The following is a 22,076-nucleotide window of genomic DNA, read 5'->3' as shown; positions in this document are numbered from 1 at the left end:
AGTTGCAGCCTCGCTGCCTAAGCCTGGAGAGCAGAGGGCTCCACAGGTCCCACCACTAGCTGAGGAATTGCTGCCAACTGATGGATGCCAAGGGAGGAAGTGTCACTTTTCATTAGGAGGATGGACACTTGATAAGATCCCACAGGTTAAAGTGGGTGACCCCACATTTAGGGCCCCACAAAAAGGTAGCACCAACTGGGTCCAGTGGGCTTTAAAAAAAAAAATGGCAATCAGGTGGGTGGTGGTGGCACATGCCTAGTTTACAGAGTTTCAGAACAGCCAGGGGCTATGCGGAGAGACTCTGTCTCTGAGTTCGAGGCCAGCTTCATCTACAGAGTGATTTCCAGGACAGCCTGGGCTACACAGAGAAACCCTGTCTGGAAAAGAAAAAACATAGAAAAGGACGATATGAAGTGGGGGAGTGGTAGACTAGAGGGTTCTTTGGGGAGCTGGAGGGATGAAAGTGAGAATGGATGAAATCAAGATATATGGTACACATGTATGAAATTCAAATGAAAATTAAGAAAATGTCTACAAAGCACAATATTGAAAAGTAGTAGATACACTGTTTCCATCAGGTTTGTTCTGGTTTTTATTATTTGAAATAGTCTCACTATGCAGTCTTGGCTGATCTTGAACTCTTTTAGATTTACTTTATGTATACAAATGTTTCGCCTGCATGATGTATATGCACCAACCTGCATGCCTGTTGAATCCCCTTGGCCTGGGGTTATGAAAGGCTGTGAGCACACTTCTACAAGAACAGCAAGTACTTCTTAACTGAGTATCTCTCTCCGGCACCCTGGCCCTGAACTCTTGACCCTACTACCTTAGCCTTTAAAGTAATGGGATTGCAGCATGTGCCATCAGGTGTGATTTTTATTGTGTTTGTTTTTTGTTTACAATAGACTTTATTTAAAGTGAGGCATCTACAGAGCCAATGACTCTTTTTTGTTTGTTTGTCTGTTTTGGTTTGGTTTTGGTTTTTTGAGACAGGGTTTCTCTGTGTAGCCTTGGCTGTCCTGGACTCACTTTGTAGACCAGGCTGGCCTCGAACTCACAGCAATCCACCTGCCTCTGCCTCCTGAGTGCTGGGATTAAAGATATGCGCTACCATGCCTGGCAATAATTCTTAAATTGTGATTCAGGTTGAAATAACTTCATAAAAATATGGTGAGACCAGGCACAGCCACAGATTTCAAATACAAGATCACTTCTTCGTCCACTCTTCTCTCTTTTCTTTCTCGAATAATCTCTTTCAGATAGGGTTCAAGGTAGAATTTGTTCTCCTCATATTTTGTCCACTGCTCTTTAAGCATGATCTGATGCCTCAGAGTCAGGTCCAGGGCTCTCTTAATGTGAAATATTCGATCATTTTCTATTTCATATATTGTATCAGTTCACATCAGCTCCGGTTTATTGAATCCTGCAGCATTATAATACCATTTTTGAAAACCAGTCACTTGCTTGACACTGCAACAGCAGGTCTTCCTGCCATTTTGACCTCGTATTTGTTTTTGTAGTCCTGGGTATCCTGGAACTTACTCTGTAGACCAGGCTGGCCTCTAATTCAGAGCTCTACCGGCCTCTGCTTCTCTAGTGCTAGGATAAAAGGCGTGCATCATCACTATTGAGCCTTTTTACTGGTTCTTAACCATGAAATTTTCTCATGTGTTCTCCAATTTCAAAATCACAGGCTTAGAAAACTCAGAAACAGATCTAAGTACACAGAGATACTTTAAAGCTACTAATGGCATACGAGGGAGAAAAGTTAGTTATAAAGTAAGACTAGAAAAATACAGGTGTGGTGGCACACACCTTTAAGCCCAGCACTTGGGGAAGCAGAGGCAGGCAGATATCAGTGAGTTCAAGGCCAGCCTGGTCTGCAAAATGAGTCAAGGACAGCCACGGCTACAGAGAAACCCTATCTCGAAAAAGCAAAAAAAGAAAAAAGCAAGAAAAAGAAAGCAAGCACTACAATAAAATGGTCCATCACCAACTGAGTCCAGCACTAACAAACTGATGTGAATGTAGCACTAAGGATGGAGGTGAGGCAGTCAATCAGAACTATCAATAATCTTAAGATTGTTGTGTTGGTACAAGCAGCAAAAGACACAGTGCACATACTGTGGAATTCTACGCAGACAATCTAGTAAAGACAAAAAGTGACGGAAAGCACACCAGCAACTCACAGGGACAACAGGAGAAGAGGTATGACTGCAAAGAAGCCTAAGTAAATGTTTCAGGACCAAAAAAAAAAAAAAAAAGCCCCTCTCTTCAGTGAGGGAGCTATTACCGCAGTTCCTTAAAACAGCTAACATCAAATATCATACAAGGGCCTAGGGAGGTAGCTCAGCCAGCAAAGTGCTTGACTCACAACCACTGAGGACTGAGTTTGAAAACTAGAACCCACATAAGAAGGCTGGGTATACAGCAGCTGGGACAATGGCCTACTGGTTAGGATAGCTTTTCTTCCCTAGAACCTGGGTTCAATCCTCAATTCTCACATGGGGGCTAACAGTCATCTGTAACTCCAGTCCCAGGAGCCAACCCCAAAATAATCTAGGATAGCATTTCTTAATATGGACAAAAGTGACTTTTTATATCCCCTTACTTCCTGCTCCAAGTGTAACAACCAAAAATTTGTCTTAATTTCACCAAAGGACCTCTGGGAAGCAATCCCATGGCTGTTAAGAATCACCAACATAAGCCGGATGTGGTGGCGCACGCCTTTAATCTCAGCACTCTGGAGGCAGAGGCAGGCGGATTGCTGTGGGTTCAAAGCCAGCCTGATCTACAAAGTGAGTCCAGGATAGACAAGGCTACACAGAGAAACCCTGTCTCGCAAAACAAAAAAACAAAAAACAAACAATAACAACAACAACAAAAAACAAGAATCACCAACATAAAGCCACAAGGGAAAAGAAATGACACAAAAGCCCTATGTTATAGCTCATCTATATAGACAGGACACTTCATATTTTCTGCAAGCAAAGACTTTTAAAACTACCATGCCCAAGCAAAGTACTTTATATTCTGGACTCATTTTATAGCTTTGCAGCAAACAGAGGTAAAACCAAGAAAAACAAGTAAAAACAAGACCCAATGACTCCAAGACTTTAAAGTTACCATGAGAAGGGTAAAACATTACCTAAACAGAAATCTAGACACAAAAGGCATGTGATTTGCATGGGGAGTTTCTGAATGCCAAAACAGCTACCAGAGAAAAGTGCCACAAAAAGGAGAGGAGGAACCCTTTCATAACTGAACGTGGATAAAAATAAAGGTAAACTATAAGAAGCTCAAGAATGGAGCCGGGCGTGGTGGCGCACGCCTTTAATCCCAGCACTTGGGAGGCAGAGGCAGGAGGATCGCTGTGAGTTCAAGGACAGCCTGGTCTACAAAGTGAGTCCAGGACAGCCAAGGCTACACAGAGAAACCCTGTCTCAAAAAACAAAAAATGGCTCGGTGGTTAAGAACATTGTCTGTTCTTCCAAAGGTCCTGAGCTCAATTCCCAGCAACCACATGGTGGCTCACAACCATCTATAGTGAGATCTGGTGCCCTCTTCTGGCCTGCAGGTGTATGTGTAGGCAGAACGCTGTATAATAAATAAATCTCTAAAAAAGAATCTCAAAAGAATGGTATACACACATCATTAAAATACCTGGACTTTAAAAAAGAGAAATCTGGACTTCCACACTGACAGAAAACTAAACTTGTAATCTATTTTTTTTAAGTTGTATTTTTATTATTGTTAATTATATGCATATCTGTGGGGGTATACACACGTGAGTGCAAATGTCCATAGAGTTACGGTTAAAAGTTGCCTGATGTGGGTGATGGGTACAAAACTTGGGTCCTCTGCAGGAAGAGTATCTGCTTTTAACCACTGAGCCACCTCTCCAGGCCCAAACTTGTAACTTTGTAAAAAAATAATTAATTTTTGTGTCAATGTAATGCAACTGGAATGGGGTGTCGGTCAGAGAACAACTTTCAGGAGTCCTTTCTCTCTTTCTACCATGAGCTCAAACTCAAATCACACTTGGTAGCAGAGGCCTTTATTCACTGAGCTATCCCACCTCCCTTGAACTTGTAGTCTTATATATATTTTAAAAAAAAAACCCTCATGATCTCAAAAGTGAATAGAGGGAGCTGGAGAAATGACTCCCAGAGGTGCTGAGCTCAATTTCCAGCAACCACATGGTGGCTCACAACCATCTGTAATGGGACCTGATGCCCTTTCCTGGCTTGCACACAACACATACATACATTTAGGGCACTCATATACATAAAATAAATCTTAGAAAAAAAACTGACCAGAAAACAATCACTAAATGCCTATATAAGTATTAGAAAATGTCAGAAAAAGATCCAACATACTAACAAAAGGTTCCACTGAAAATAGTGACTTTCTGACACTTCAGAGGCAGAGCTACTTTAAATTAAAACACAGAGGAATTTAAAGCTATTGATGGTTTTTCAAACGAGGAAGAAGTGATAGTTGTAAATGAGCATGGAGGCAGGGGCAGGAAAGGTTAAGGCCAACCTAAGCTACCTCACTAGTCCCAGGCCAGCCAGGCTATGAGTTTCAACATACAAACACACACACACACACACCATACTAAATTAATAAACCTAACTAAATTTGAGGCTGTGAAACTATCCTTAACAAGAAATTTTCTGTTAGAATATAGCTCAGTGGTAGAACATAAAGGCCCTAGGGACTGAGACAACAGTAAAACTACAGATGTGTGGACTCTAGTGGGTCCCAGGACAGAAAGCAGGCATTACTGAGACCACTGCTGTGATACGAATGAAGCCTCATGCTCAGTACCACAGCAATACTAATTTCTGGTTTCATCACTGTTCCACATATGCAAGATGTTAACATAAGAAGCTTGCTGGAAACTTTGTGGACTCTACGATCCTTTTACAGAGCCGGGCGTGGTGGCGCACACCTGCAACCCCAGTACTCGGGAGGCAGAGGCAGACAGATCTCTGTGAGTTCAAGGCCAACCTGGTCTACAAAGAGAATCCAGGACAGTCAAGGCAACACAGAGAAACCCTGTCCCAAAACAAAACAACACAAAATTTTACATCTTTTTAAACAAAAAAGTTCTTTGAAGTGAGAAGGTAGTTCTTCCACCACAAAGGCCAGGGTTCCTCACCACTGTACACCTCTGTAAGCCCTCTCTTCCCAGGAAAGCTGTTTCCTGACAGTGTCAATATACTCATGCTTGCCCTACTCACAATCCACAAGAGTTCAAAGACTAAAGCCAGTTCTACCATATATGTAGTAGGATCTCTGTACCTTATTTATACATTTGGTGTAAAAGAGTCACTTGTTTCTACTGTATTTTACTTTGTTACTCTTTGCAGACTTAATAGTACAAAAGTCAGGTGTGCTGTGTATAGTGGCAAGTGCCCTGAATCTCAGTACTCAGAGGCAGAGGCAAGCAGATCTTTGTTGAATTTAAGGCTAGCCTAGTCTACTACTGAGTTCCAAGCTAGCCAGAGAAACAAGGCAACACCTGTCTCAAAAAAAGTCATGTGCAGGCTGTGACCATATAATGGGGAAGGGGGTCCTCCTCGGTCACAGACATAGGGGAGGGGAATAGTGTGAAAGCGGGAAGGAGGGAGGAACGGGAGGATACAAGGGATGGGATAACAATTGAGTTGTAATATGAATAAGTTAATTAAATAAAAAATATCAAAAAAAAAAAACCAAAAAATATGTATCACTACACACAAAAGAAAAAAAAGTCATGTGTATATGAAAACATCTCAAATGATGTTTTCTGCCTTAATGTCTTATCCTAAGCAGGGCTGCATGAGATGAATTTACACGGCTATCTTCATCGGCTCACTGGCTGCTGCCAGCCTGCTTGCAGCACTGCTGGAAATATACATTAAGCGCTCCTCCCACCGGGCTACATTACCAGTCCCCGGCATCGCAAATAAAAATTTCCCATTATCACATCAGATATTCCAAATTGCATATGAACTTACTCATAAACTCCCAGTATTTTTTATAGTCTGCTGGAAACTTTCGTAAATGCAACTGATAGAAATTCTCTTTATTTGGAGAGTTGAACCATTCCTGTGCCACCTACACAAAGCAAAAAAGCAAACTTAAGAAATAAAGAACATGCTGAAAGCCATTACACATAGCAAAACGTTCCAAAATCAGCTACATGGAAAGCAGAGCAGAAGTCCAAGTAAAACTCCAAAAATCAGTTATCAAGTTGTCCACAACTGCCCTGTCCATCAGCCACATTTGGTTATATTTGTTAACTGGATTTTGTTGTTTGTTTGTTTTGTTTTTCAAGACAGGTGTAGCCTTGGCTGTCCTGGACTCTCGCATTGTGCACCAGGCTGGCCTCAAACTCACAGGGATCCACCTGCCTCTGCCTCCCGAGTGCTGGGATTAAAGGCGTGCGCCACCACTGCCTGGCTTGTTAGTGGGATTTCTAAAGGCTAAAATTAAAATTCTATTCCTCAGTTGAGATAAACACCTACAATGTTCAGCAATCACCTGTGGCCCTGGCGCTGTTCAACTGCTGCTAGATCTCGCTGGTAGCTCCTGCTCACACTTCTCTCACACCCAGGAATGTGCACAAGCACTGTTCCTGTTGCCTGCTATATGTCACACCTACTAGTCTTCCAAAGCCTCAAATCAAACCCACAGTATCTTTGAGATCTTTGGTGTATTAAAGATGATTACTTGTGGATCACTGAGTTCGAGGCCAGCCTGGTCTACAAAATGAGTCTAGCACAGCTGAGGCTACACAGAAAAACCCTGTCTTGAGAAAAAAAAAAAAGAAAAAAAAAAAGAAAAGAAATATGATTACTCCTAGGCCCAAGTTTACAAAAGACACTGCTAGTATAAAAAGGCCATTTTACACTTTTTTTTCAAAAAAGTGACATTTGGGACTTAAAAAGAATTTTATTTTACATAATAGTATCTAAATCTGCATCTGGCCTTCAGTTTCTCTCATGTAACTATTCACCAAGGACTCCTAGAGCTACACTGCTTCTGTACAAGGTTAAGCAGTCCCTCCTCAGAGGGGTGGACACAGCCCCAGCAACACACTACACATCATCTCTGGCTACAAACACTCAGAAAGGGCTTTCCTGCCATGTACTACACCAGCCCAAAAAGGAGGGGAGAGGCTGTACTTAAGAGGCCCCTCCCCTCCCCAGGGAGAGAGTAACATTACAACCTAACCAGGTTAAGCCTCAAATCAGAGCCATAGTTTCAGTCTCTACTCGTCATATACTCTAAAATGTACCCTATCACATTTCCGTATCCACAGCTACCACCAAAGCCACCATCACTTTATCCCCAAGTTGCTATAATTAACCCGTAATTAATCTGCTGTATCCGTTAGCCTTTCTATTTATTCTCTACCCAATAGCCAAGGATGCTATGCAAGGAATAGACTAGTGTGTATCACCTACTCCCTGGTCTAAATACTGACCAACTCAAAGCCCTCCAACATCTCATTGAAGTGAGTATAGACTCCAACAGAAGCTTATGGTGCTATATGCTCGTAACTATTTCTCTGACCTTTACCTACAGAAGGGGCAAAGAATTAAAGCATACTTACTGTTTCAAAAGCATTCAATATAATCAAAGGGAGAAAAACATTGAAATATTCTACACAATCTTGAAATCGCACAGGCACGGGTCTTGAGATAGACTGACAGAGACTTGTTGGGGCACCACATTTATCAAAGTTCAAAAACATATGGTATTTCCATTTTAAGACCTCTTTAATGAAGGTGTCAAAGATAGACTGTGATGGTGAGAAAATGTTCACTGCAGAGGAAGCTGACATAGGCTTGTTCTCAGTAAGTGTTGGCTTGTAACTCTGTTTGTTGGAACTGCTTGGAGTCTGAAAATGAAAAATATTGCATAAACTTTTCACCTCAGCTACTGGCTTCTGAGACATCACAGATGAGGGTGGTGTCACCTTTAAATTCAGCAGTGCCCCACCTGACTTATTTTTTAGTGCTGACTCAAGTGTGGTACTCTCCAAAGACTTGGAAAGATTGGCAGTTCTCGAAGCACTGCTTGAGCTAAATATCTTGGTAGTAGTAGGTCTCAAGGGCCTGGCAGAAAGAGGCAAGCCAGGCTTCCGGAACACATCATCACCTGCCGCCTTAGCTTCGGTGTGCCTTGCACAGTGTTCACCCGGGTCCTTCGCAGTTTCAACGCAGTCTTTATACTTACACCTAGTAACACCCAAAGACTCCAACTGAGGCCGACTTACACAATCTTCTCTCTGAACTGTATCTTTATGAGTCACTACAATGGGTTTACTAGTTTCCAACTGTGAGCATAGATCCATATCTTGAGGATCATGTTGTGTTAAGAATAAATTATCATAATCTGTATCGCTACTGGATTCTGGCTCTGTGGTTTTCATTGCTGCCACCTCTGCAACTTGCACTGTGAAGGCATCTCTATCCACTGGGTCCTCTGAAGTAGAGACCATCACGACATCTGTCGGCACTCCTCCACTTAATATTCTAGACTCACACTGTTCCAAAAGACAAGTTACATCAGCCACCTCAAGATCAGAGATGTCTTTTTCCACTTCTGGTTCGGAAGGCATGCAGTTTGCTAACTGTTCTTCATTACTGCTGGCAAGTGGCTCATCTCCTCTATCACTATCTGGCCCATCAGAGTCTGATACAAGTACATCTGAACCCTGAACTGTGCATGACACTGTTGCAGTATCAATATTTTTGTAATCAAAGTCTCGTTTTTGATGTGATCTAGACCTCATAAGCCTTTGAAACTGAAGATCCTGACTAGTCAGAAGCTTATTATTTTTGATGGAAAGAGTCTGAGGAGAAACTAATTTAGCCTTCTTCGGGGCTTCAACTACTCCAACAGTCTTACCATGGTCTCGTAACTGGACTATACACTCCAGAGACCTCTGGGACAACTCAAATGCCTTCCGAGGAGCTTTTTTCAGACCAAGTTTTTCGACTGTTGAAGTTGGCTCTGGACACTGGCGAAATTTCTTTGGTGGAACAATAGCAGGAGTAGTTCTACAACTTATGTAACACGAATTCTTATTCTGTCTTCTTCTGGTGTCTGAATGTGTTTTCTTTGTAGTCTTAGAAGCCTTAACAGGCTTTGAGTGAGTATGAGGCTTTGTAGACTTCTTCTGGGAAACTGTAGAGTCTCTCTCAACACTTGAAGTGGGAGCTGACGTCCCTGTGTCTGTACTTTTTAAACCACTTCCGGTAAGTTCTCTGTCATCAGCCAGCTGTTCAGTTCCGACAGAAGAGGAAGGCCTCTGAGGATCCTCAACTGTAACTGTGTCATATCGTTTTCTCTTAGGTTTTTTCACTCCAGCTTTACAAAGGTCATCGGCAGAAACACTACTGTGTGGTTCTGCATGCTCTTCAACATCCTCTGCTTGGTTTCTAACAACCACCTCCGACACAGAGTCCGCGCCACAACCCAAGGTATTGTTTGTACTATCAGCTACACGGGTTACACAGCTCTTCCCTCCCTCTTGAAGGGCGCTCTTGCTGTCTTCTTTATCATCTTGCCAGACTGAAAACACTTCAGATAAACTTTCAAACTCAAAAACCTGAGATTCAGAGTCCTCAAATTCTACAGGGCACTGTGGTTCTTCTTTAACAAGCTTCTTTTCCACACAGGTATTAACTACCGCACCGTGCTGCTCTAGACATTCTTTCTCCATGCAGACTTTGCTGCTCCATTTGATGTTTTTCTCAGTGCCATCAGTTCTCTCATCCTCATCTTCATCAGAATCCGAAATAACAATAATTTGTCCATAGCAGGGGTCAGCATTGCTTCTGCCAGCTGCCGAACATCTTTCATCATCTTTTCTTTGCAGCTGGGATGAACTATGTTTACTTGATGGATACTGAATAACAGTGGTTTGAGCTATTACAGTTATGTTGCAGAGGTCTGTTTGAGAACCTGATACCAAAGGCTTGCTACTGCCTTGAGGCGGCACCTGTCCTTTTACCAAGTTAGAAGTCAGCACTGTGTTCTTCCTCGTTTCCTTATTTCTTGATTCAACTAGCACCTTTACAGGGCCCTCACATGGAACAGCAACATGGCCTTCCTGGACTTGACACTTCTTTTCATCAGAAGTATCATCCAACTTCTCACTTTTTATCTGTTTCTTTTTTAACAATGCACTGTTTTGACATTTTTGCTCTCCGTGTTCGTCATTCAGAACAGTGGCTAAGGTCACATCACCTGCGACAGTATCATCTTCCTTTAGACCTCTATCTTTTCCTGTACAGAAGTTCTCAAGGTCAGACACAGCTGTATTGTTCTCCAGATTGATAGTATTACTGAACAAAGTACTTTTCCTGTGTTGCTTCCTTATGACATGTGATAACTTTGCACAAATTTCATCTTTCTGTGCTTTAGATTTTGGTTTTGAGGTTTTACCAACAGCGCGATCCTTTACTGAGACATCTTCATTTGATGTAGACACCTTTTCCAGAGAATCAGTGCTAGAATCAGTCAATAAATGTGATGATATTATTACTCCTCTGTCACATCCCCACTCTGGACCATTTCTTGAAGTACTATTCCGTGGTCTGTATGAAGAGTTTTCTTTCCCAGACCTCTCTGTGCTTATTTTAACTTGTTCGTGTGCACTTTCAGAAACAAGAGGCTCACTCCTCTGCTTCGAGCACAACTCGGCTTCTGAAAAAGGCTCCTCTTCATTCAAATCAATGCAACGCGGCTGGACATCCTCCTCTTCTGTAACACCTGCTTTACTCAGTACTTGATTGCTGTCAGCTTTCACTGGCTCTTTAGAAGATGTTGGGCTGCAACTTTCCAGGCAATACATGTATTTCTTAGGCTTCCTGTCTATTTGTTCACTTTCTTCTTTAAAAGATGGAGGAGTTTTACATGTAGAAGTTGGCTCCCCAAAAGTGCTATATTGGGGCATTTTCAATTTTATATTTCTAATTATTTGTTTCAAACATGTTTGTAACTCATGGGTTTCTTGAGCGGTCAACTGCCAACCCAGAGATAAATTTCCTCGAAGGAATAAGTTAAGTTTATCCCAGAACCGCTTACAAAGTGTTTGCTGACCAAGCTGATAACCTTCTTTGAGGAGACCCCTAATCAGCTGCACACACGCAAGCTGGACAGAGTTAGACTGCACTGAATGCAGCGTCAATGATGACATTACTGCTGCTCCTTTGGGGGCATTTCCAGGTGACTTCTCGCAACTCCGTGCAAATGCGGTGGTAGGAAGCTTGGCACATTTCACAATAGCTTCTACCCACTGCTGAGAACTCACCCACAGCAGATGCAAACACTTTTTATTTCTATGCAGTTCAATCACAGATATTAAAATCAGAATAAAAAATTCAGTGACTTTGTCACACACAGCTTCTTTCTGGTTGAGGACATCTTTGACCTCAGAGTACAGATGGTGAATAACTTCCACTATGTAAGCCACACCCAAATCCTTAAGATCCATGAGCGACTGAACAAAAGGTATGAACCACAGAAAGGTGCTGTTGTGAAGACGCATATCTTGACCAATATCTGACTGAAGTACACTGGCTAAAGTCTCCATTTCTTCATACATGTTAGGACAATAATCAGGACAAATGGCAGATCTCCACCCTGAATCCTAAAATGGAAAAACAACCCACAGTCAGATAAACAAGTATCATGGTAAGTGTCACACACAAACTGTAGAAAAGGGCTACATTCTGCAGCTTTACTCTTCTGGTCTACTGTACGTTGTATTTAATGTAATTTGATTATAAAATTGCTTCAAGAAAATGCAAACTGGAGCCGGGCGTGGTGGCGCACGCCTTCAATCCCAGCACTTGGGAGGCAGAGGCAGGTGGATCGCTGTGAGTTCAAGGCCAGCCTGGTCTACAAAGCGAGTCCAGGACAGGCAAGGCTACACAGAGAAACCCTGTCTCGAAAAAAAAAAAAAAACACCAAAGAAAATGCAAATTCATACCTTCATATACTTCAGCCTTCCTGTCAGTGGACTTGATTACTACCACTCTACCAAAACATTCCCCTTGGTTAGAGTTCATGTTCCCCATGTGAAATGCATCAGTCCCACTAGAGGGTCTTTGTGGAACAGTGTCAGACCACATGTGAGAGTCAGCACCCAGTCACTACATGGAGCACTGTCTCTACAGTGTCACTATATCTTTTAAAATGTTATATACCTTTTTGGTCTTTTCAGGATTATAGTTATAGACAATCTGGCTGCACGTCACCATATCATCAAAATGTGGCTCCGGTTCTAACTTGGTCCTTAAATATTAAGAATAAATAGAAATTACTGAAATGAAAGGGTTTGGAGGAGAGGAGAAAAAAACCTCCTTGGTAAATCAGTTACAACACATTATGTTTAAAATCCTAACATTTAGCCAACCTTATGGAGCTGTTCCGTATATTCTGGATCTCTCTGTTGTAGCTCACATTGTTAATGATGGTTTGAAATGCTTCAATAGGGTCAATAAGTTGACCCCACACCTTAGACCCAAGGCGATCCAGAATCACCATGAAACAGTGTAATGCTGGCCAGAAAGGATCCATGCTGTCATCTGAAATAAAACAAGCAATTTCTAAATTAATATTGAGAATTAAATATTCTTTTGTTTGGTTTCTGTTTTTAGCTTTTCAAGACAGGGTTTCTCTATGCAGCCTTGGCTGTCCTGGACTCACTTTCTAGATCAGGCTGGCCTTAAACTCACAGAGATCCCTCTGCCTCTGCCTCTCCAAGTGCTGGGATTATAGGTGTGTACCACCATGCCTAGCTGAGAATTAAATATCCTTTTTTTTTAAAGATGCATTTATTGATAACAATTGAGTTGTAATCTGAATAAATTAATAAAAATTTTTTAAAAGATGCACTTATTATTTATACAGTATTCTGCCTGCATGCCAAAAGAAGGTTCCAGATCTCATTATAGATGGTTGTGAGTCATCCATGTGGTTGCTGGGAATTGAACTCAGGACCTCTGAAAGAGGAGACAGTGCTTTTAACCTCTGAGCCATCTCTCCAGCATGAACTAAATATTCTTATTGAGGCAAATTTGAAAGGAAAATATCAAGTAATTTAAAGTGATGCTTTTTTTTTTTTTTTTGGAAGACAGGATCTCTCTGTTAGCCTTGGCTGTCCTGGAGTTGCTTTGTAAACCAGGCTGGCCTCAAACTCACAGCGATCCACCTGTCTCTGCCTCCCGAGTGCTGGAATTAAAGGCGTGCGCCACCACGCCTGGCTTGTGATGTCTCATTTAAAGTGAGGGTATTTTTTTCCCCAGACAGGCTTCTGTGTTTAGCCTTGGCTGTTCTGGAACTTTCTTTGTAAACCAGGCTGAAAGACCAGACGGCCTCCGCCCTCCCAGCACTGGTATTAAAGGTGTGCACTACTACTGCCTGGCTTGCAAAGTAACAAAATGTTCCAAACTATGATATCTTTGCAAAAAGAAATAAATAATGGAAAATTAACTATGTGATAAGCAACAAAACAGTCTAAGTAAATGCAACTTCATTACCATTTTGCCATGGCTAAAATAATCTTTCCTAATCAACCTAATCTCTCCCACAAGTTTATGCCCACACCTCTAAATGGTAAGTAACAGGGGACAGTGCGGGCTACAAATGCTTGGTAAAGGGACTTGCTGCCAAGGCTCGAGTGTGCCTTCCCCATCAGCACTGCCTATAAATTCCTACCCATCTTTATAGATTCCATACTATATCAATGTTCCCAGCTCCTCAATTCCCAGAGTACTCTGTGGAGGCCAGATTGACATCTTACTCAGTGTTTAGGTGCCTCTGACCTTCAGCTTTACTTCTCAGACCTTTCAAACTTTGTTTGTTTGTTTGTTTGTTTGTTTGTTTGAGACAAGGTCTCTCTGTGTAGCCTTGGCTGTCCTGGACTCACTTTGTAGAGCAGGCTGGCCTCGAACTCACAGCGATCCACCTGCCTCAGCCTCCCGAGTGCTGGGATTAAAGGCGTGCGCCACCACCACCCAGCTGACCTTTCAAACTCTTGTTGGTATTTGTACTTTAGGCTGGGACAGAACACAGGGCCTATCATCTTCAACCAAAACTGCTTATGTCATCTCCTGTGTAGACTTCCTTACATATTCTGTAGCCTTCAGAACCTCTAATGGTGACGTATATTTAGTAAGAGCTCAAATAAGGAAGAAAACAGTCATACGAGAACTCCTATGAAAAGGTTAAGAACTGACTTATACTTGAAGACTGTGTGCAGACACAGGGAAAGAAATGAACAATTTATGAGGTTTATGCTAGCAAATCCATTATTAGTAGTGTACTCTAGCAAGAAAATGTACACCATCAGAAAGAAAATAGTGCTATTTCTTCTAGAATCTTGATATAAATCTAGATATAAACAGATTGAGTTTATATCACCAGTCAGCATTCTAGAAGCTAGTGAGGATTATTTTCATAGGTTCTGACACGCTTGCTCTTTACTGATGGATCCCTTCTTCAGATCCCCTACGATCAGCTTACACAGCCCTCAGCAAAGGCTGGGCTCTGATAAATAGCACAACTATATGTTACAGACTTCCTGTCCTTTCCTTTTCTGGGGGAAAGGGCGTGCAGCTAGTTTTTTTTTTTTTTTTTTTTTGAGACAGAGTCTCACCATGTAATGCAAGCTGGTTTCAAATTCATGTTCTTCCTGAATTATAAGTTCCTAGCTTCATTTTCCAGCCATCTAGAGCAGACTGTGATGATGAAAATGTTATGGTCTATATAGTCTAGTATCCACTGAGACTTGAAAATATGGCTAGTAGAACCAAGCACAGTGATACATGTTTTTAATCCCAGCACTCGGGAGGCAGAGGCAGATGAATCTCTTTGAGTTTGAGGCCAGCCTGATCTACAAAGAGAGTTCAGGACAGCCAAGGCTACACAGAGAAACCCTGTCTCAGAAAACAAACAAACAAACAAAAAACCAGAACAAATAAAATATGGCTATTAGTTTTTAGTAACGCCGCATGTTTGGTGGTTATTCTGTCGGCCAGTGCCACTCTAGAGAACCAGAGACCAATGAAGCACCAAGCAAAGGTGCTTCAAAGGGAAGCACCACCCTCTTCCTACCGTGAAGTGACAGGCTTTTACAAATGGATCTCCCAGAGACTCTGGTCTGCTTATTGTAAAAGTAAGGTAACTTCTCTGGCCTCACTTCCTCTAGCAAAGAAAGGTGCTAAATTAAAGTCTAAAGGGGTCCTTTACAATTTAGAGTCTAAATCTGTGCGCTCCCTCAGTTAGTCCCTGGGTGACACTCTGTCCTGGAGCACTCTCTCAGCATGTCTGAGGCCCAAGGTTTTCTCTCCACACTCTGACAACCCTAACTACAGGGTTTCTTTGTGCATATCCCTGGCTGGCCTTGAACTCACAGAGGTCTCCGTGTCTGTCTCAGAGTGGGGCTGCAATTAAAGGTGTGCAACATTACCACTTGGCAAAACCAATATTTTAAAAAGTACACTATCATGCTAGTCAGAAGTATTTAGCAAGTAAAGCATATTACCATCCGATTGCCTCTCCATGGTGTGAAGAATTGATTGCATAAAATCATTTTGTTTGTCTGAGCCCAACAACAGTGAATCCATGGCTTGCTCCTCAAGAATAGTCAGCAGCATGCAAATACCTGTAAAATTATTCTAGTTTACTGGATTGATGAAATAATACTATGTTCAATGTTTTCTTAGGCAGGACAAGAAGTCAGAACAGAAGCCAGCTCCTGACAGCTATTTCAGTCTGAGGTACTTAACACACCGCCCCCCAACAACAGAACTTGACACTTTCTCTAGTGCAAAACAGGAAAGCAGAGCTAGCCATCCATGGAAGGTGGTTTCCTTTTTTTCTTTTCTTTAAGATCATTTATCATGTATACAATGCTCTGTCTGCATGTTCACCTACAGGCCAAAAGAGGGCACCAGATCTCATTATAGGTGGTTGTGAGCCATCATGTGGTTGCTGGGAATCGAACTCAGGACCTTTGAAAGAGCAGACAGTGCTCTTAACCGCTGAGCCATTTCTCCAGCCCAGTAGGTGATTCCTAAGATGACTACCACACAACTTGTACTTCACAAAACCACGTTATGTATAGGTCATATTCCACTAAAGACTAAAACTGCTACCAACTATGAAATATAACTTTAAGAAACTAGAAAGTGCAAACAATGCTAATATCTCTTACCACCTGGAAATATTTACACTATTAAAAACAGTAACACACTGACACTTTTACTTCAGACAAAAGACTCACTTGCCAGGGGTTGAAAATGCACCTGTTTGGAAAGCATCTAGAATAAATAATAGTAAGACAGAAAATAGTTAAGCTAAATTTAGCAAGTGAACAAGAACTGGGAACAATGAAATCCTGTAGTAAGGAAATGGCCCAGAGGTTGCTTTGTGCTCAGAACACTAAGGAAACATGTCTGTGTAGGAACGATACTCACCTAACCAATAGTTTTTGTAGTTGGTAGTATCATACATGTGTGCAGGTAAAAGGATCAGTTTGCCTTTTTCAAGCACAGAAGACGTGTAAATGTCTGGACTTTCCAAAAGCCCCAACTCAATGACTTTAAAAAGGCAAGTTAAAACTTCCTGTAAGTCATAATAGTCATCTCTGTCCACCTTTCCCAGGTTTCTTGCAGTCAGAATAGCCCATCGCCGAACCTGAATAATTGTATTATAAGTAACATTATGTTTAGTCAATGAACAGTGATCTACCCTGAGCAAGATACAGATTTCAGAAGACATCAAAGGGATATTACTGTAATGTATGGATCTTATTTTATCCTGATTCAAACAAACTATATCATTTATGAAACAATCATTTTCATTCATTTAAACACTAGCAGGAACCTGTCCTATGTTAATATCTATTTCACTTAGTATTATTATATTTTAAGTATTTGGCAATTCTTTTTCCAGTCATTCAACCAATTGTTTCTCTTCCCTTACATTTTAGGTATTTCTATTAGAAGCAATCGACTTAAAACTTTCATTTTTCTCAGTCACAGTCATAGGGGAGGGGAATAGGGTGAAAGTGGGAGGGAGGAAGGAATGGGGGGATACAAGGGATGGGATAACAACTGAGTTGTAATATGAATAAATTAATTTTTTAAAAGCTTAAAAAAAATTCCATTTCTGCCTCTGTCTTTAGGGTGATGCCTTCTGCTCGTTTACTGTCTGATCCCCTCGGCCTGCCACCCCCCCCCAACATGTTGGGGTTACCTACAGCAAGTCACTGACATTCACTTCCTTTGAACCTGGCTTTTTTCTCCACTGTCTTGAGACATGATTTCACTCTGTAACCCAGGAACCCTGGAACTCACTATGTAGAACAGACTGGCCTAAAACTCGTAGCATCTTCCTCCTTCAGCCTCGCAGGCACTGGGATAACTGGTATAAACCACATGCCCAACCTAAACTCTGATTTCTGGTTGTATTTTTATAAAAGGGCTTCTTACATCCACATTAACAATAAGCAGCCTCGTTTTCTCTTTTGAGAATTCCTTCACATTAGTCTTTGATACTCTTTCACACTATTCAGTATAGGTTTGGAGTTTCCCTTCTCTCCCTTCTGAGGTCTCCACAGGTTCTCTGTGGTTGTCTCCACTACTTCCTTGTTCTATTTTTACTTTTTCAGATTTCTTACATCTATTTTAACACTACCATCCTGCTATTGTTCATAGGCATCTCAAGTCTTTACATTCTTATCATCTTTCTAGGATTTGCTCGATCTGGTCTTCAACCAGTAGCACATTTTCTTTCTTTCTTTCTTTCTTTCGTTTTTCATTTGTTTGTTTGTTTTTGTTTTTTTGAGACAGGGTTTCTCTGTGTAGCTCTCTGGCTGTCCTGGACTTTCTCTGTAGACCAGGCTGGCCCTGAACTCAAATGATTCATCTGTCTCTGCCTCCCTGAGTGTTGGGATTAAATGTGGGCACCACCACCACCAGGCCAAATAATACATTTTCTGAAACATACATACGTACTCGTTTTTATTATCAAATACACTAAAGTCTTTTTCTCTTCTTTTACGACAGGGTCTCCTTGGGGCTGGAGAGCTGGCTTAGTAGTTAAAAACACTTACTGCAGGCAGATCTGGCCCCAGGGGTCCTTGCTCAAACCATGGCACTAGCCAAGGGCAATACGTGCAGTAAACATCGAACCCCTACTCAGATCTAGCCAACGGACAGGACATTCTCCACAGTTGAGTGGAGAGTGGGGTCTGACTTTCACATGAACTCTGGTGCCCCATATCTGACCACGTCCTTTTGATGGGGAGGCCCAGTAGCACTCAAGGGAAGGATAGCAGGCTACCATGAAGAGACTTGATACCCTATGATCATATACAGGGGGAGGAGGTCCCCTCAGTCACTCATAGGGCAGAGGAGTAGGGTGAAAGCGGGAGGGAGGGAGGGAAGAATGGGAGGATATAAGGGATAGGATAACAATTGAGATGTAATATGAATGAATTAATTTTTTTTTTTAAAAAAAGAGCACTGACTGTTCTTCCAGAGGACCTGGGTTCAATTCCCAGCACCCACATGGCAGCTCAATTGTCTGTAACTCTGACACCCACAGACATACATCCAGGCAATATAATAATTTTTTAAAAAGAAAAGAAAAGAAAAAAGACAGGGTCTCCTGTTTACCTTAGCTGATCTAAAACTTGCTCCATAGCTGAGGACAACCTAAACTTCTCCATTACCACATGCTAAGATTCCATAGGTATGCTCTACCATGCCTGGTTCATACAGTGATAGGGAGCACACTCAGGGCTTTATACATACTAGACAAGCACTCTGACTGAGCTACAGCCCTAAGGATTTAGTCCCCAGGTGAGAAAGCAGCAACAAAGAGGACGAGGCTGAATTTTCCCTCCATCAGCCTAAGTGGAGGCACAGTATTAAAGTCATCAGAAGTATTTAGTTACTCCCCAGACTCCCTAGCTCAGTGTCTTAAAGCACCAGGCTGTGTAGCCTTGGCTGTCCTGGACTCACTTTGTATACCAGGCTGGCCTTGAACTCACAGCAATCAGCCTGCCTCAGCCTCCCGAGTGCTGGGATTAAAGGCGTGCGCCACCATGCCCGGCCACCTTATTCCTTTTTCATCTGATCTAAAGTCAGACAGCAGAAGTAGATCGTGCCCTTACATATACAGCATTCAATAGAACTTATCAGGCCAGGTTTCTCCCCGCTTTCAAGTTCCTCAGAAGTTGATCTTAGCAGAAAAGCCAACAAAGCTGGTTCCAACAATACATCTCAACAATTATTTCATATTTTTCAGGGACTTGGTTTTTTGAAGTTCACGCTACACGAAGGGATTCTGTGTTCCCTCAACTATAACCAGCCCCCTTCTATCTATACTCTCTCTCTAAAGTGTACATTGGGACTGTCTCCTGCAGTGTTCAGTCCAACTACATAGCATCAGCAGCTCAAGATGTCCTGCCTTTGGTCACACAAAATGTTCTATGAGCTCAGTCATCAAGACTGCAAGTGTTTGGCCCAGGACATGGCTGTGATGAGACCTGTGTCTCAGAGTTTGGGACCTGAAATGTCCTCTAAAGGCCCAGGTGCTAAAAAGCTTAGTTTATGGGTACAGTGGCAGAGCACTGCCCAGTGTGCCTAAAGCCCTGCTGCCTATCCCCCATTTCAACAACAATAAAAACAAACAACAAAAACTCAATCCTTGCCAGGAGGTGGTGGCGCACACCTTTCATCTCAGCACTTGAGAGGCAGAAGCAGATGAATCTCTGTGAGTTCCAGGCCAGCCTGGTCTACAGAACGAGCACAGAACAGCCAGGGCTGCACAGAGAAACGCTGTCTCGAAAAACCAAAAACCAACCAAACAAAAAAAAAACCACATCAGTTCTCAACACTATCAGGAAGAGGTAGAACCTTTAAGCAGCAGAGCTTTGGCCGGTGTGGTGGCGCACGCCTTTAATGCCAGCACTCGGGAGGCAGAGGCAGGCGGACTGCTGTGAGTTCGAGGCCAGCCTGCTCTACAAAGTGAGTCCAGGATAGCCAAAGATACACAGAGAAACCCTGTATTGAAAAACCAAAACGAAACAAAAACCAAAAAAAAAAAGCTAATAATCTGGGCATGCAAAAGCAGGTGAATCTCTGAGTTCAAGGCCAGCCTGGTCTACACAGTAACTGTTAAAAATTAATAATAATTTTAAAAAGCAGACCGGAGAGATGGCTCAGAGGTTAAGAGCACCATCTGTTCTTCCGAAGGTTCCGAGTTCGATTCCCAGCAACCACATGGTGGCTCACAACCACCTGTAATGAGATCTGGTGCCTTCTTGTGGTGGGCAGGCACACACATATGGGCAGAATACTGTATAATAAATCTTTAAAAATAAATAAATAAATAAATAAATAAATAAATAAATATTTGAAAAGCCACCATCCAACCAAAAATCCCAGCATTAATTAGTTTCCTGTAGTTTTGTCAACCCCTTGAGTATACTTCTAATTCCTATTATCATGCATAAATTCCTCGTTGTCTATAGGATTTAACACTTACTACTCTGGACTTCTCTTCTATTGCTGGTCCACAGAAACACCTAGCCTGACTACCCCATCATCTCTTATCATTTGTCTATAGACGAGAAGAAACAGATCCCCAATCATCTTGATTGAAAGTCTATTACTATTGCTCCTTTTATTTGTTTCTTTGTTTGTTTTTTCCCTGACACAAGGTCTCACTCACCATGTAGCTCTGACTGTCCTGGAACTGTGTACACTAGGCTGGCCTTGAACTCAGAGAGAGCCAACCAGCTTCTACTTCCTGAGAGCTGGGATTAAATGTGTAAACTACTACACCCAGCAGTATGCTCTTTCTTTGCTGGAGGCTTAAAAACATAGCATCTTTTCTGTCCATATTTTGGTAGAACAGCCTATCTCAGCAATTGTCTTAAAACACTGACTCCATTCTATCTGCTAGTGTGCATAGGCTGCCTCATGGTTTCCATGCTTAGGGGAGATGACTGTATCTGTTCTTGTCCACTCTCTGAACTTTGTCTTTCTTCAGCTCTAGTATCTAGGAACTTTTCTTGTTCCAAAATTTTCCACATACTTCCTCCCTCTTCAAACTCAATTAGCAAAGAATTAGTATTTTAAATGACATTTCCATGTGTTTCAGCAACCAAGTGAGAAAAATAAGAATCTTACATTAATTCAGTTTGACACTATGCTAGTTAATTTTATTAATTTGACACAAACTTAGATATATCTGGAAAGAGGGAATCTTAATTGGAAAAAAAAATGCCTCTATAGGGCTGGGTCCTGTCTTAATGACTGACATGGAGCGCCATGGGCAGAGGGTCCTGGGTTGAAAAGCAAGCAGGCTGAGCAAGCCAGTGAGCAGCGTCGTCCATGGCCTCTGCTTCAGCTCCTGCTGCCAGGCTCCTCTCTTGGGTTCCTGGCCTCACTTCCTTTGACGGAATGTGATGTGGCAGTGTAATATGAAATAAATCCTTTCCTTCCAAAGTTGCTTTTGGTCAATGCTTTATCACAGCAACAGAAACCTTGACGAGTCAGACAATCAAACTACTTTTCTTACTGTCTTTTAGACTCATGTATCACCCATGAGCAAATTACAGACTGCCCTCTGTAATTCAAGGTACTCAAATCATGTAGCATCCTAGTTAAATGTAATTTAAAACAGTCAAAATTTTAACCAATATATTAAACAACAGACACACTAAGACTACATCTAGGGCTACCTAATATGTATAAAGTAAAGCCGATACAGCATTGCCTGCCACTCATACTCACCATTTCATTGGGATGAACCAAAAACAAATAGATCCCTGGATATTTGTCAAAAACCTGAAAGGAGCAATTGGTTTGTTCCATCTGACAAAGTGCTTCCACACACAGTTCATCTAAACAGAAGAAAAGACAGTGATTTAAACTGAACCTCTGCTCGAGGCCCTAAAAACTGGTTCCGAGGTTGTTTTGTAAATAAATGTTACTTTTTTAAACAAAGATATTAAAGACGCTGATGGTAATTGCTGGACC

General features: G+C 41.9%; 1 protein-coding gene across 6 annotated transcripts in view; it reads right to left on the bottom strand.

Moving 5' to 3' along the window:
* SETX (senataxin) overlaps positions 1–22,076 on the bottom strand; it is a 62,629-nt gene that overhangs the window by 30,205 nt on the left and 10,348 nt on the right. For all 6 annotated transcript variants that reach the window (XM_084798574.1, XM_084798576.1, XM_084798579.1 and 3 more), the window contains 7 exons: positions 21,831–21,940; positions 16,497–16,716; positions 15,563–15,682; positions 12,431–12,602; positions 12,222–12,309; positions 7,613–11,662; positions 6,012–6,111 (listed from right to left, as the gene is read on the bottom strand). In XM_084798574.1, coding sequence (XP_084654700.1) covers positions 6,012–6,111; positions 7,613–11,662; positions 12,222–12,309; positions 12,431–12,602; positions 15,563–15,682; positions 16,497–16,716; positions 21,831–21,940 — 4,860 coding nt within the window. The remainder of the gene's footprint in view (positions 1–6,011; positions 6,112–7,612; positions 11,663–12,221; positions 12,310–12,430; positions 12,603–15,562; positions 15,683–16,496; positions 16,717–21,830; positions 21,941–22,076) is intronic.

This window comes from Acomys minous, assembly GCF_964271855.1.
Source record: "Acomys minous genome assembly, chromosome: 10".
NCBI classification, from domain to species: Eukaryota; Metazoa; Chordata; class Mammalia; order Rodentia; family Muridae; genus Acomys; species Acomys minous.
The sequence above is the reverse complement of the archived record's forward strand: the minus strand, read 5'-3'. Positions and strand labels throughout refer to the sequence as shown.